At 38.2% G+C, this 12,922-nt stretch overlaps 1 protein-coding gene across 1 annotated transcript in view; it reads left to right on the top strand.

Annotated features, from left to right (window-relative positions):
* The window catches only part of NME8 (NME/NM23 family member 8), a 53,076-nt gene that overhangs the window by 20,503 nt on the left and 19,651 nt on the right, over nt 1-12,922 (top strand). Inside the window, exon 12 of the mRNA XM_025378785.1 lies at nt 8,307-8,482. Coding sequence (XP_025234570.1) covers nt 8,307-8,482 — 176 coding nt within the window. The remainder of the gene's footprint in view (nt 1-8,306; nt 8,483-12,922) is intronic.

The raw sequence follows: 12,922 nt of genomic DNA, 5'->3' as shown, positions 1-12,922 counted from the left end.
CCTACCTCTGTTGGCTCCCAATGATGCCATATTTTCAGGAAGTGGGAGATCCTAATATCATTAGTTCCAAATTGTATGCAGGATAAAGGAACTCATAAAGTAAATCCTGTTGTCAAGGAGCTTTGTAAACAGTAGCAGTTACTTTCAGGGTTTTAAGGGAAAATAATAATGAGTGGGCCGAGAGAAGGTTTGTTGGGTAGGATGTGTCAAGTTTAAAAAGATACCACATTTTATCCTAGAATTTTTAAGCCATTCAAAAAACAAAAAGCATTCTATGAAGCACTCATTAATGTAATGAATAAAGTCATCATTCCATGGGGCTATTGTTTAGATAGTAAACCTCCTTTACATCCAACTTTGAGAAGCTCCCATTGTTCAATACTCACATGACACCATGAACAATTTCAGCATGTTAATGGGCATGTCAGAAGGAAGTGCCAGCAGCTCTCCCTCCAGAACAAGAGCAAGCACTGTAGGGGCCAAGGTCAGAGTGTACATGAAATGTGTACATCTTGCTCTGGCACAGTCTGCAGTATTTCCTTTCTAAACTTAGAGTCCCCATGTGCCTTTGGCCCATGTTTATCCCAAGCTGGCCACAGCAGACAGCATGGGACAGCATGGAGCATGCTTGTTTGGTGTGCTGGGGCTCAGAAACTGATACCCAAAATATGGCGCTTTGACCTGCTGAACTGAAAAAGCTTCACAATCTCTCTGACTTGCCCCAGCACTCCAGGCCAGCTGTCTCTCTCAAAGCACAGGATGAAGCTGAAGTTCTTTTATCTGCCTAAAATCCACAGATCCGACAAGGACAACAACTGTTTCTCTTCCCCTCCCTATAAGACCAAGAATGTAACCACATCTGCACGGAGATAGTGTACAAGTTAATTTCTGTGCGTTGGTCCATTCATTCTCCCTAGTCATCCTTTATTGCCCCTCAGCAGAATTCTCCCCACTCCCATTGCCTGTTTTGCCAGATGGTTTATAATGGGTGTGCAATCTTTTGGCTTCTCTGGGCCACACTGGAAGAAGAAGAATTGTCTTGGGCCACACATAAAACACACTAACACTAACGATAGCTGATGAGCTTAAAAAAAAAAATACTTGCAAAAAAAAATCACAATGTTTTAAAAAGTTTACCAATTTGAGCTGGGTGCGGTGGCTTATGCCTGTAATCCTAGCACTTTGAGAGGCTGAGTCGAGTGGATCACGAGGTCAGGAGATCGAGACCAGCCTGACCAACATGGTGAAACCCCGTCTCTACCAAAAATACAAAAATTAGGCAGGCGTGGTGGTGCATGCCTGTAGTCCCAGCTACTCAGGAGGCTGAGGCAGGAGAATCGCTTGAACCCGGGAGGTGGAGGTTGCAGTGAGCCAAGATCGCACCATTGCACTCCAGCCTGGGCAACAGAGTGAGACTCTATCTCAAAAAAAAAAAAAGAAAAAAATGTTTACCGATTTGTGTTGAGCCACATTCAAAGCCTTCCTGGGCCTCATGCAGCCAGCGGGCTGCAGGTTGGACAAGCTTGGTTTATAAGCTTCTGAACCTCATTGGGGGTGGGTACTCACTCTGTGGTTCTCCCTGTGTACATGTTAATCAAATTTGTCTGCTTTTTCTCCAACTAATCTACTTTTTGTTGTTGATGCCTGTTGGTTTTTCAGCGAAACTTGAGAGGACAGAGGGGAAGCTTTCCCCTGGCCCTTATAGTGCTTGTTCTTGTTTTCACAGCTCTTGTTTTGGAGGGAGGGCCTGAAAGGCACTGTCACTTCCATGTGACATCTTTCAAGTATGTCCAGAATCTAAAGGAATAAGGACAAAAAACTCTCATGAGTAATTTATTCAGTTGTTCACTTTCACTCTTTATTGCCCCCTCTCCCCTGTCTCCCAGCCTGCTTACTCTCCTCTCTGGGTGGTGGGGATGGAGAGGGTGAGACAGGAGAGAAGTTAAAAGCAGAGCAATTGAACTGGGAGTGATTGGTGACCCCTCCCATGCACATGACCCCTCTGTGTACAGAGCAGCAGAGCCCCAGAGCTTTGTTGGCTGGTTATTCCTATGGAGACAAACACTTCACAGCTTATGAATTCACATGGTGTGGGGAAACTCTCTCCATGCCACTGATGGTCTCCCTGCTCCAGTGGCTGCAGAAGGATGGAGAAGAGCCAGGGAAACAGGGCAGAGGTACCCTCGTTTGTCGTTCACATTCCAGCTTCCTTCATGATGGCTTTTTATTACATTATTTACATGTCTGTCTCTTTAATCAGCCTGTTTTAAGAAATCAAAGGATAGTGTCATTTATCTTTGCTTTCCAGTCTTTCTACAGATCAGGAAGGTGTGGTTCCATTAGCTGCATTGCTCAGAGTCACACACGTAATAACTGGTCGAATCTTCTCATTCATTCACTTATTCTGTTATGTGTTGATTCATTCATCTAGTATTTATTAAAGTCCTACTATATGCCAAATCCTAGAGATACAAAGATGGGGAAGAATTAAATGATGACCTCTGAGGTCACTTTCAGTTTTAAGTCTTTATGACAGAGTGAAGGTGACATTTCCAACCACCTCCACTATATTGTATTCCTCTGTCCTTAGAAAATATCTATTCTCTTCTCAGTAGCCTCTCTATTTGTCCCTATAACTGTAATAGCTATAGGGAACTTAATTTTTTCTTTTATGGTATTCTCATTTAAATTAAACATAGTAGATACAATTCCTAAAATAATCCCTAAAGGTGTTTCTGGGATCAGGGCAGTCTGAATTCTATACCCTGACTCTACTCCCATCTGCAAAGCTTTCTTTCCTCTCCGAGTCAAAGGGAAGCTGAACTGATGAGCAGCTGGCTATCAGTGAATTCTGGAGCTCTGTTCAGGTCCCCAGGGCAGGAGAAGGTGAGGGTGGTGTGGTGTTTTCTCCACTGTGAGTTTGAGGAGCTCCTGAGCTCCCCAGAAAACAAGGACCTGCAGACAGCCACAGACCTGAGAATAACAGACTTGTGGACTTCACTGAGACTTCCTGACTCTTTTTTTTTTTTTTTTTTTTTGAGATGGAGTCTCGCTCTGTGGCCCAGGCTGGAGTGTAGTGGCCGGATCTCAGCTCACTGCAAGCTCCGCCTCCCGGGTTTACGCCATTCTCCTGCCTCAGCCTCCCGGGTAGCTGGGACTACAGGTACCTGCAACCACGCCCGGCTAGTTTTTTGTATTTTTTTAGTAGAGATGGGTTTCACCGTGTTAGCCAGGATGGTCTCGATCTCCTGACCTCGTGATCCACCCGTCTCGGCCTCCCAAAGTGCTGCGATTACAGGCTTGAGCCACCGCGCCCGGCCTAGGCTATTTTTTTTTTGAGACGGAGTCTCGCTGTGTCACCCAGGCTGGAGTGTAGTGGCGCGATCTCGGCTTACTGCAACCTCCGCTTCCCGGGTTCAAGCAATTCTCCTGCCTCAGCCTCCCGATTAGCTGGGATTACAGGCATGCGCCACCAAGCCCGGCTAACTTTTTTGTATTTTCAGTAGACACAGGGGTTTCACCTTATTGGCCAGGCTGGTCTCGAACTCCTGACCTTGTGCTCCACCCACCTCGACCTCCCAAAGTGCTGGGATTACAGGCATGAGCCACCGCGCCCGGCCCGACTTCCTGACTCTTAAAGGGCCAGGATGGAACTGAGTAGAATTACCGAATTCCTTGTCCTAGCTAGCTCTCTGGGTACCTTTCCAGATTGGCCCTGCAGAAGAGTAACAACCCACTGTCTTCTACAGCGCAAGCTTGTAGCCTAGAGGTCATCTTGCCTTCCAACTACAGGGTTTCCAACACTTATGTCAAAAATCAGACCTGAGCCCCCGTGAGCCAACAAGGAAAAATGACTACCTGTCTAAGGGAGATTGGCAGCCAGAGAAAGGAAGGCCTATACAAAAATCACAACACAAGTCTAGTGAAAAAGATCTGCTTAGGGACAGAAAAATCCTTAAATAAAATAGCAATAAAAATAGGGCTTGAGATTCAGTTGCTAGGTATACATTTAAACAGCCTTTCAAATTTGAATTATACAAATTGTGATTTGAATTGTAAGTCCAGTGGATAATTAGTGGGTATGATCATTGTTTGAGACTCAAATTAATGACATGGAAAGTCAGATGCAAGAAATAGCTGAAAGTACACACAAAAAATTAGACAGATATTATGAGAGCAGAAGTCTGCAATCTGGATAATATACTGAGGGGACCAATGTGCTAATGAGAAACTCCACACAGAGAACAGACGGACAAACTGTAATTCAACAAATAATGGGGGAAATGTTTTCCCAGAATAAATGCATTTGTCTGCCAATTGCAACGGCTTACAATAGTCCACCCTCAGCTGATGCCACCCCACCCCCACCCCACACACAAATATAGGAACATCCTGGGAAGAAACACTGCACACTGTTTCCAGACAGACAGAATAAGCAACTGTATACTTCATATGTTTGAAACCCAGAGCAGATCATCTTCCTAACATCCTCTTCCTCTGTATGACGAAATTATTTTTAAGTACTAGTTACTGAATGAGGCAAACAATTATGCTAGAATAAAAATACAGACAGTGAAAATAGTCTTTTATGGGCCAGATGCTGTGGCTCATGCCTGTAATCCCAGCATTTGAGTTCAGGAGCTCGAGACCAGCCTGGCCAACATGGTGAAACCCCATCTCTACTAAAAATACAAAAATTGGCCAGGCCTGGTGACCCATGCCTATAGTCCCAGCTACTTTGGAGGCTGAGGCAGGAGAATTGCTTGAGCCCAGGAGGCGGAGATTGTAGTGAGCCAAAATCGTGCCACTGCACTCCAGCCTGGGTGACTGAGTGAGACTTTGTCTAAAAAAAAAAAAAAAAAGGAAAGAAAAGAAAAGAAAATAGTCTTTCATGGACTTTTTGAATATATAAATATGTGAGTATATATGTCCCAAAGGAAAAAAGTGATAGATTATTTAAGTAATGTTTTTATCAATAAAATACATGTATGCCTGTATATATTAATCTGTCACAGAAATGAAGTACAGATTTTGCTTTTTGAAAGTCTTAATTTTTGAAGATTTGTCCATGATGTTCTGAAAATTGATCTCCACTCTATGTTTAATAGAAACAGACAGGTGAAATTCCCATTTTACAGTACATTGCATAAATTGCAATACTGCCAATAGCTTTGTTGTTTTGGGATTGCTTCTATGTAGAGCACCGTGTATAGTACACTACTTACGAAAGGATAAGTAATGAATATGTGCGAACTCCAAGAGTACATAGGAGCATTATCATTAATGTTTAGGAGTGCTGGTACATGGTGCTGATAAAAAGCAACCAGACTTTTAATTGGTTTTATTATTGGTTTAAAATTGCACTTGCACTTTAGGTGGATCTCTTCCACCAACTGCATACTTGGCAGCAATTGAGAATAAGTTACAAGGGAACAATACCTGACTGCCATAAGGCTCATTTTAGGACTACTGGAAGAAACAGACTGCAACCCCTGCATTCTTACAAAGCTAAGATATTTACCTGGTAGAGCAAATGAAGATCTTCAAGGACATACTTAGCAGTATATCACCTATATACTCCTGTGGAAAATATGTGAGGATATACTTAACCAAATCAAAAATATGGGAGGAAAAAAAAAGAAAAACAATTCTTATCAGCGAAACTTGGAATCTCTGAACACACACACAGACACATACAGTCCATAATTCTGGGTTTTATAATATAACAGCTGATGAAAGACTCTAGAAATAGAGGAAAATTCTTCTAGATTCTAAATTATCTCAACAAAACCTAGAAGTTTCTGGGTGTATGTGGCAAAGTGGTTTAAAGATCAAGAAGGTAGTATTTTGACAGTTGTATTTTGAGGTTCTTATTTGCAGAAAGGGCATAACTGGAGCATTAAAATTGGGAGGTAGTGTGTCAGAACGCAAGAAATATTTGGGACATACGCATCTGACAACAGGGGCCGGAAAAAGACAGTAAACATTAGTGCAGTGGATAAGTATAGTAGAACTTCCACATTCACAAGGGAAAAACATGAAATGAATAGCAGCTTGCTCAGACCAGCAAAATAGGGGAAAAAAGAAGAAATCTCAATTTAAAATAAATAATCTAGATAAAGTAAGATGAAAAAAATAAAGACAAGAATATGGCTATTAGGCTAACTATGAAAAGGTTAGTTTTCCCATCACATATAGAGATTACTAGGTAAAGGTTAAAAAAATAAACTAAATTAAAAACCACCATATTAATGATGGGCACAAGAATCATCATTGAGTTTAAAAATATTGTGTGAAAAATATATACACAATTTCATATAATGTCCTCAGAGATGACTTATTAATTATAAGGGGATAATTGTAGCTTTTCAGTAGAGGCAATGGGGGATATCAACTAATTAATATCACCAATAATGGGAAAAACTGATATCATACACCTCCTATGTGATGGAGCAAGTAATGGACCAAGAAGGACACAGGCTCACAAAGGTAGTTTTCCTACCAAAGATTCATAACCGGAATGTAAAAGGAAACTACTGGGCCATCCAATAATTAGACACCATCCAAAATGAAGGGAAGTATACAAACAACTGGCCTGGACTCTTCAACATATCAATATCATGAAAGACAAAAGAGGTGGAGTCACTGTTGGAGATAAAAGCAAACTAAGGAGACGGGACAACTGCTTGCAATATATAATCATGGATTAATATAAAAAATTACTATAGATAAGATGATATTAGAAAATTAGTGAAAATTGAATATAGACTGTTTATGAGGTAATAGTTTTGTAGCAATGTAATATTTCCTGAAGTATTTAGAGGTGAATTGTTAAAATATCTGCAGCTTACTCTCAAATGGATCTGCACAGCCCCCCAAACCCTCAACACACATTGGGAGATGAAAGCAGGAGATGGAGAGAACAAATACGGGACAGTGTTAACAGTTGGTGAACCTAGATGAAGGGTATAAATGGGAGTTCTTTGTCCTAGTCTTGCAACTTTTCTATTAATTTAATGTTTTTCAAAATAAAAAATTTAAACAACTTTACTCATCTATATTCTGTTTAGAAAAAAAAGATGAAAATAAAGGGATGGCCAAAAAATAGCCAGGAAAAATAAAGTATTAACATCGATCATTAAAATTGCTAAATTTGATAAAGAAAGACATGATGTAGAAGGCAACATTTATGACAATATAGCAACCAAAAAAAAGAAAAAATTGTGCCCCCACCAACATAACAGCTAAGTACATAAGGAGGGAATTACTGGAAAAATAAGGAGAACTGGAAAAAATACCTGCTAGCAGACGAGAATAAGTAAGGATGTAGAGGAATTAAAAATATATAATCCATAAATAATATATAATAAATTGGCTGGGCACGGTGGCTCACTCCTGTAATCCCAGCACTTTGGGAGGCTGATACGGGCTGATCACAAGGTCAGGAGATCGAGACCATCCTGGGCAACATGGTGAAACTCCATCTCTACGAAAATACAAAAAAAAATATTAGCTGGGCTGGTGGCGCGTGCCTGTAGTTCCAGCTACTCAGGAGGCTGAGGCAGGGGAATCGCTTGAACTTGGGAGGCAGAGGTAGCAGTGAGCTGAGATTGCACCACTGCACTACAGTCTGGTGACAGAGTGAGATTCCGTCTCAAAAAAAAAAAAAAAAAAAAAAAACAAAAAAAACCCCCCATATATGTGTGTGTGTGTGTGTATATATATATGTATATATAGATAGATAAATTATAATATATGAAACATAAACATATATACAACCTTACACGTTATAATTTTTTCTTTTATACAAAGAATACCTCAACACATTTTTAATCAAAATTTTACCACACATATTTTTCTGATTATAATCCAATAAAATTGGAAATAAACAATTAAAAAGTAACTGATAATTTTCATTTGAAAATATTAAATGCACTTTTAGATAACCTTTAGTTCAAAGACAAGATTAAAAAGGAAATTAAAAACTATCTGGAAAGTTCTACATAGGGAAAAGAAAAATTTTTCCTTAAAGACACAAAATTTTATTTTGATCTTTGTTTATTCTCTTATAAAGTCAAACATAGATGATATCATGTAAGTAATTTTTATAGTGGGCTCAATAAAAAGTTGAATTAAGTATCATATTTTTGGATATAATAGGGAGATGCAATTTATCTTTATATGGAATTTAATTTTGTTTTATTTAACTTCTAGTAGTTTATGAACATATTATCAGTTTTAATTTGTTGGCATGGTTATAAACTTCAGTTTACAATAATCTTAAATTGTATTTTGGATTTTGACAGTTTACAAGAATATCTGGAAAGACAGCATGTAGCTCAGTTTTGTGACATTGAAGAGAATGCAACTAATGTTTCTAAGTTCATGGAAACTTTCTTCCCTGATTTTATAAAAACGAAAAGCATGAAATTAGAAAAGACATTGGCATTACTTCGACCAAATCTCTTTCATGAAAGGAAAGGTAGGGAATCAAGCATAAATTGTTTAAGTATTTTATAGATGAGATTTGAATAAACCCTAGTATAATTACATTTAAAGATATTGTTTTAAAATTTAACATTGAAGAAAAAGCACCTTAAGAAATTAATGTATTGGCCGGGCGCGGTGGCTCAAGCCTGTAATCCCAGCACTTTGGGAGGCTGAGACGGGTGGATCATGAGGTCAGGAGATCGAGACCATCCTGGCTAACATGGTGAAACCCCGTCTCTACTAAAAAATACAAAAAAAAAAAAAAAAACTAGCCAAGCGAGGTGGCGGGCACCTGTAGTCCCAGCTACTCGGGAGGCTGAGGCAGGAGAATGGCGTAAACCCGGGAGGAGGAGCTTGCAGTGAGCTGAGATCACGCCACTGCATTCCAGCCTGGGTGATAGAGCAAGACTCCATCTCAAAAAAAAAAAAAAAGAAAGAAATCAATGTATTAACTTACTAATATCTTAATAATAGTGAATAAAACATATTTGTAGCTGAAGAGTTTACAAGGTATTTTCTAACCTGTGAATTTGTTAGAGTAGATTTTAACATTGCAGGAATTATTACATAGTAAAGATTGAAAGCTTTTATGTCTGAAATGCCTCAATTCAAAGCTTGGATCTACCATAACTGATAGTGTGACTTGAACAAGATATTTTACCAAGTTTATTTTTTCACGTGTAAAATTCAGAACATTGAAATGATAAAACACAAATAAAGCACCTGGCACATAAAGAGTTAGTTCTTTTCATCTCACCCCACATTCTTATAGCAGAGTGAATATGGCAGAACAAGAACATGAGTCATAAATTAACACTATTCATTCTTTTTTTATACCTAATATATGGAAACATAATTACCATTAATATTTATATTGGCCTTTTATTCTCTGACTTGTCCAATTACCCAGGAGCTTCCAAGGAGCTTTGACATTGTTTCCTTGGCGTTTCTGTGTAGACCAGGATTTCTCAACCTCAGACCTGCTTCCATTTTGGGCCAGATCATTCTTTGTCCAGGGGGGAGAATTGACTGTGTTATGTGCATTGTAAAATGTGAGGCAGCATCCTTGGCCTCTACTCACTAAAAGTCAGTATCATATCCCCCTTCCCCACTGCCCTACCTCTCAAATTGTGACAACCAAAAACGTCTCTGGAGGATGCCCCTTGTAGAGCAAAATCTCTCTGGCTGAAAATCGCTGATATACACAGTAATAGGGTTTGCAAAGTGAGATACTTGTTCCTCTTCATTTCCATCTGTATGCCTTTTATTTCTTTTTCTTTCCTCGTTGAGCTAGCTAACATGTCCTGCATGATGCTGAATTGGAGTGATGAGAGGAGACATCCTTGCCTTGTACCTGATCTTACAGCAAAAGCATTTGGTCTTTTACCATTAAGTGTGTTAGCTGTGTATGTCCTTCATCAGATTAAGAAAATTACCACCTCTTCCTAGTTAGGTGAGAATTTTTATGAGGAATGGATGTTGTGTTTTTCTCTATTTTTTTTTTTTTTTTGGTATCTATTGATGTGATTGTGTTTTTTCCATCATTTTGATAATATGCTGGATTATTTTGATTTTTGATGTTGAAACAGCCTTGCATTCTCCAGAAAAATCTGACTTGGCTGTCACGTATTGTCCTTTTTACACACTGCTGGGTTTGATTTGCTAATATTCTTTTGAGAATTTCTGTGTCTATATTCAGAAGGGATACGTGTTGATTTATTTTCTTGTAATGTTTTTATCTGGTTTTGGTGTCAGAGTAATGCAGGTTCATAAAGTGAGATGAGAAGCAATCACTCCTATTTTATGGATGAGACAGTATAAAATTGGAGTTATATCTTAAATGTTTACTGGAATTTGTGAGTAAAACGATTTAGACATGGGATTCTCTTTTTTGGAAGATTTTGTTTTATTTTTGTCTTTTTGCCATTTTGAATGTCTTTTAATATTTAAAAAAGATAATATTTTCAAATATATGTTATTTTTAAATAAACAGACTTTATAGAAGAGTTTTAGATTTACAGAAAAATCAAGCCAAAAAATTAAATTGTTGTAGACTTTGAGAAAAATTAAGAAAAATACTACAGAATTCCTATATACCTGCTCCCTCCCAGCTTCTCCTATCAACATCTTGTATTACTGTGATACACTTTTACAGTTAATGAACCAATATTGTTACAATGTTGTTAACTAAAGTCCATAGTTTACATTAAGTTTCACTCTTTATTTTGTGCATCCTATGGATTGTGACAAATGCATAATGTTAGGTATTCCCATTACAGTATTATACAGAATAGAATCATCACCCTAAAAAATCCCCTGTGTTTTACATACCAATCCCTTTCTCTCTCCTAACCCCTGGCAACCACTGATCCTTTTACTATTTGATATGTTACGGAATGTCTTAGAGTTGAAATCATACCACATATAGGCTTTTCATTATATATATATATGTTTTTATTTATTTTTTATTTTTTGAGATGGAGTCTCGTTCTGTCACCCAGGCTAGAGTGCAGTGGTGCAACCTTGGATCACTGCAACCTCCGCCTCCCAGGTTCAAGAGATTCTCCTGCCTCAGTCTCCCAAGTAGCTGGGATTACAGGTGTGCCACCACGCTGGCTAATTTTTGTATTTTTAGTAGAGAGGGGTTTCTCCCTGTTGGCCAGGGTAGTCTAGAACTCCTGACCTCAAGTGATCCCCCTGCCTCGCCTCCCAAAGGGCTGGGATTATAGGTGTGAGCCACCGCACCCGGCCAGTGGATAGCCTTTTCAGATTGACTTCTTTCACTTAGCAATGTGCATTTTGTGTTCCTCCATGTCTTTTGGTGGCTTGATTGTTCATTTCTTCTTATCACTGAATAATATTCCATTGTATGTATGCAACTAAGTTTATTGATGTAGTTAGCTATCGAAGGGCATCTTGGTTGCTTCCAGTTTTCAGCCATTATGAAGAAAATTGCTGTAGGTGTTCATATGTAGGTTTTTGTGTGGATGTATGTTTTCAATTTAATTGGGTAAATATCTAGGAGCATGAGTATAGGATCATGCTGTAAAATTATGCGTCGTTTGTAAGAAACTGCCAAAATGTCTTCCAAAGCAGCTGTATCACTTTCCATTTTTATTAGAAATGAATCAGAGTTCCTGTTGCTCTACAACTGTGCCAGGATTTGGTATTGTCAGTTTTTGGGAGTTTAGTTACATTAATAGGTAAATAATATTACCTTACCGATGTCCTTGTTTACAATTCCCTAATGACGTATTATGCACAGCTTCTTTTCATGTGCTTACTAATCATCTCAGTATCTTCTTTGATGATGTGTTGTCTCTTTAAAATTTTTGCCCATTTCTTCATTGAGTTGTTTGTTTTTCTCATTGTTGAGTAGAAAGTGTTTTTGTTTATTTTGAATACAAGTCTTTTATCATGTATGTGGTTTGCAAATATTTTCTCCAAGTTTTTTGTTCTGTGGTTTCTTAAAAGTGTCTTTCACAGAAAAGTTTTTATTTTTAATATAATCCAGCTTATTAGTTATTTCTTTCTGGATTGTGGTTTTAGTGTTGTCTCTAAAAACTCATTGCTAACCACAAGGTCACCTAGATTTTCTTCTGTTATTCTCTAGAAAGTTTATAGTTTTGTGTTTTACATTTAGGTCTATCATCCATTTTGAGTTATTTTTATGAATAGTATAAGGTCTGTGTCTAGATTTATTGTTTTGAGAGGGTATTTCTAACTACTTCAGCACCATTTGTTGACAAGACTGTCCTTCCTCCATTGTATTGCCTTTGCAACTTTGTCACGAATCAATTGACTATATTTGTGTGGGTCTTTTTCTGGGCTCTCTACTCTGTTCCATTAATGGATGTGGCTAGGTCAGGTAGTATCAGTTCTCTAACTTTGTTCTTCTCCTTCAATACTGTGTCACATCTTTGGCCTTTTCATATAAACTGGAGAATCAGTTTGTCAGTTTCCACATCCACAAAATAACTTGCTCGGTTTTTGGTTGGGATTGTGTTTAATCTACAGATCAAGTTGGGAAAAACTGACATCTTAATATTAAGTCTTATTATCGATGAATATGGAATATCTCTCCATTTATTTAGATCTTTGATTTTTTTCACCAGAGTTTTGTAGTTTTCTTCATTTAGATTCTTTGCGTGTTTTGATAGATTTTTACCCACGTATTTTCTTTTTTAGTGCTAGTATAGATTGTTTCATTTTAAATTTCAAATTCCAATTGTTCATTTCTGGTATATAGAAATAAATTGACTTTTGTGCATTAATTATAACCTGAACTCTTGCTATAATATTCTCTTATCAGTGCCTGAAGTTTTGTGTTGTTGTTGTTGTTGGCAATGATGATGATGATTCTTTGGGATTTTCTGCAGAGACTGTCATGTCCTCTGTGAAGAACAACAATAGTTTTGTTTCCTCATTCTGA

The sequence above is a fragment of the Theropithecus gelada genome, chromosome 3 (genome assembly GCF_003255815.1).
Source record: "Theropithecus gelada isolate Dixy chromosome 3, Tgel_1.0, whole genome shotgun sequence".
Lineage (NCBI taxonomy): Eukaryota > Metazoa > Chordata > Mammalia > Primates > Cercopithecidae > Theropithecus > Theropithecus gelada.
The sequence above is the reverse complement of the archived record's forward strand: the minus strand, read 5'-3'. Positions and strand labels throughout refer to the sequence as shown.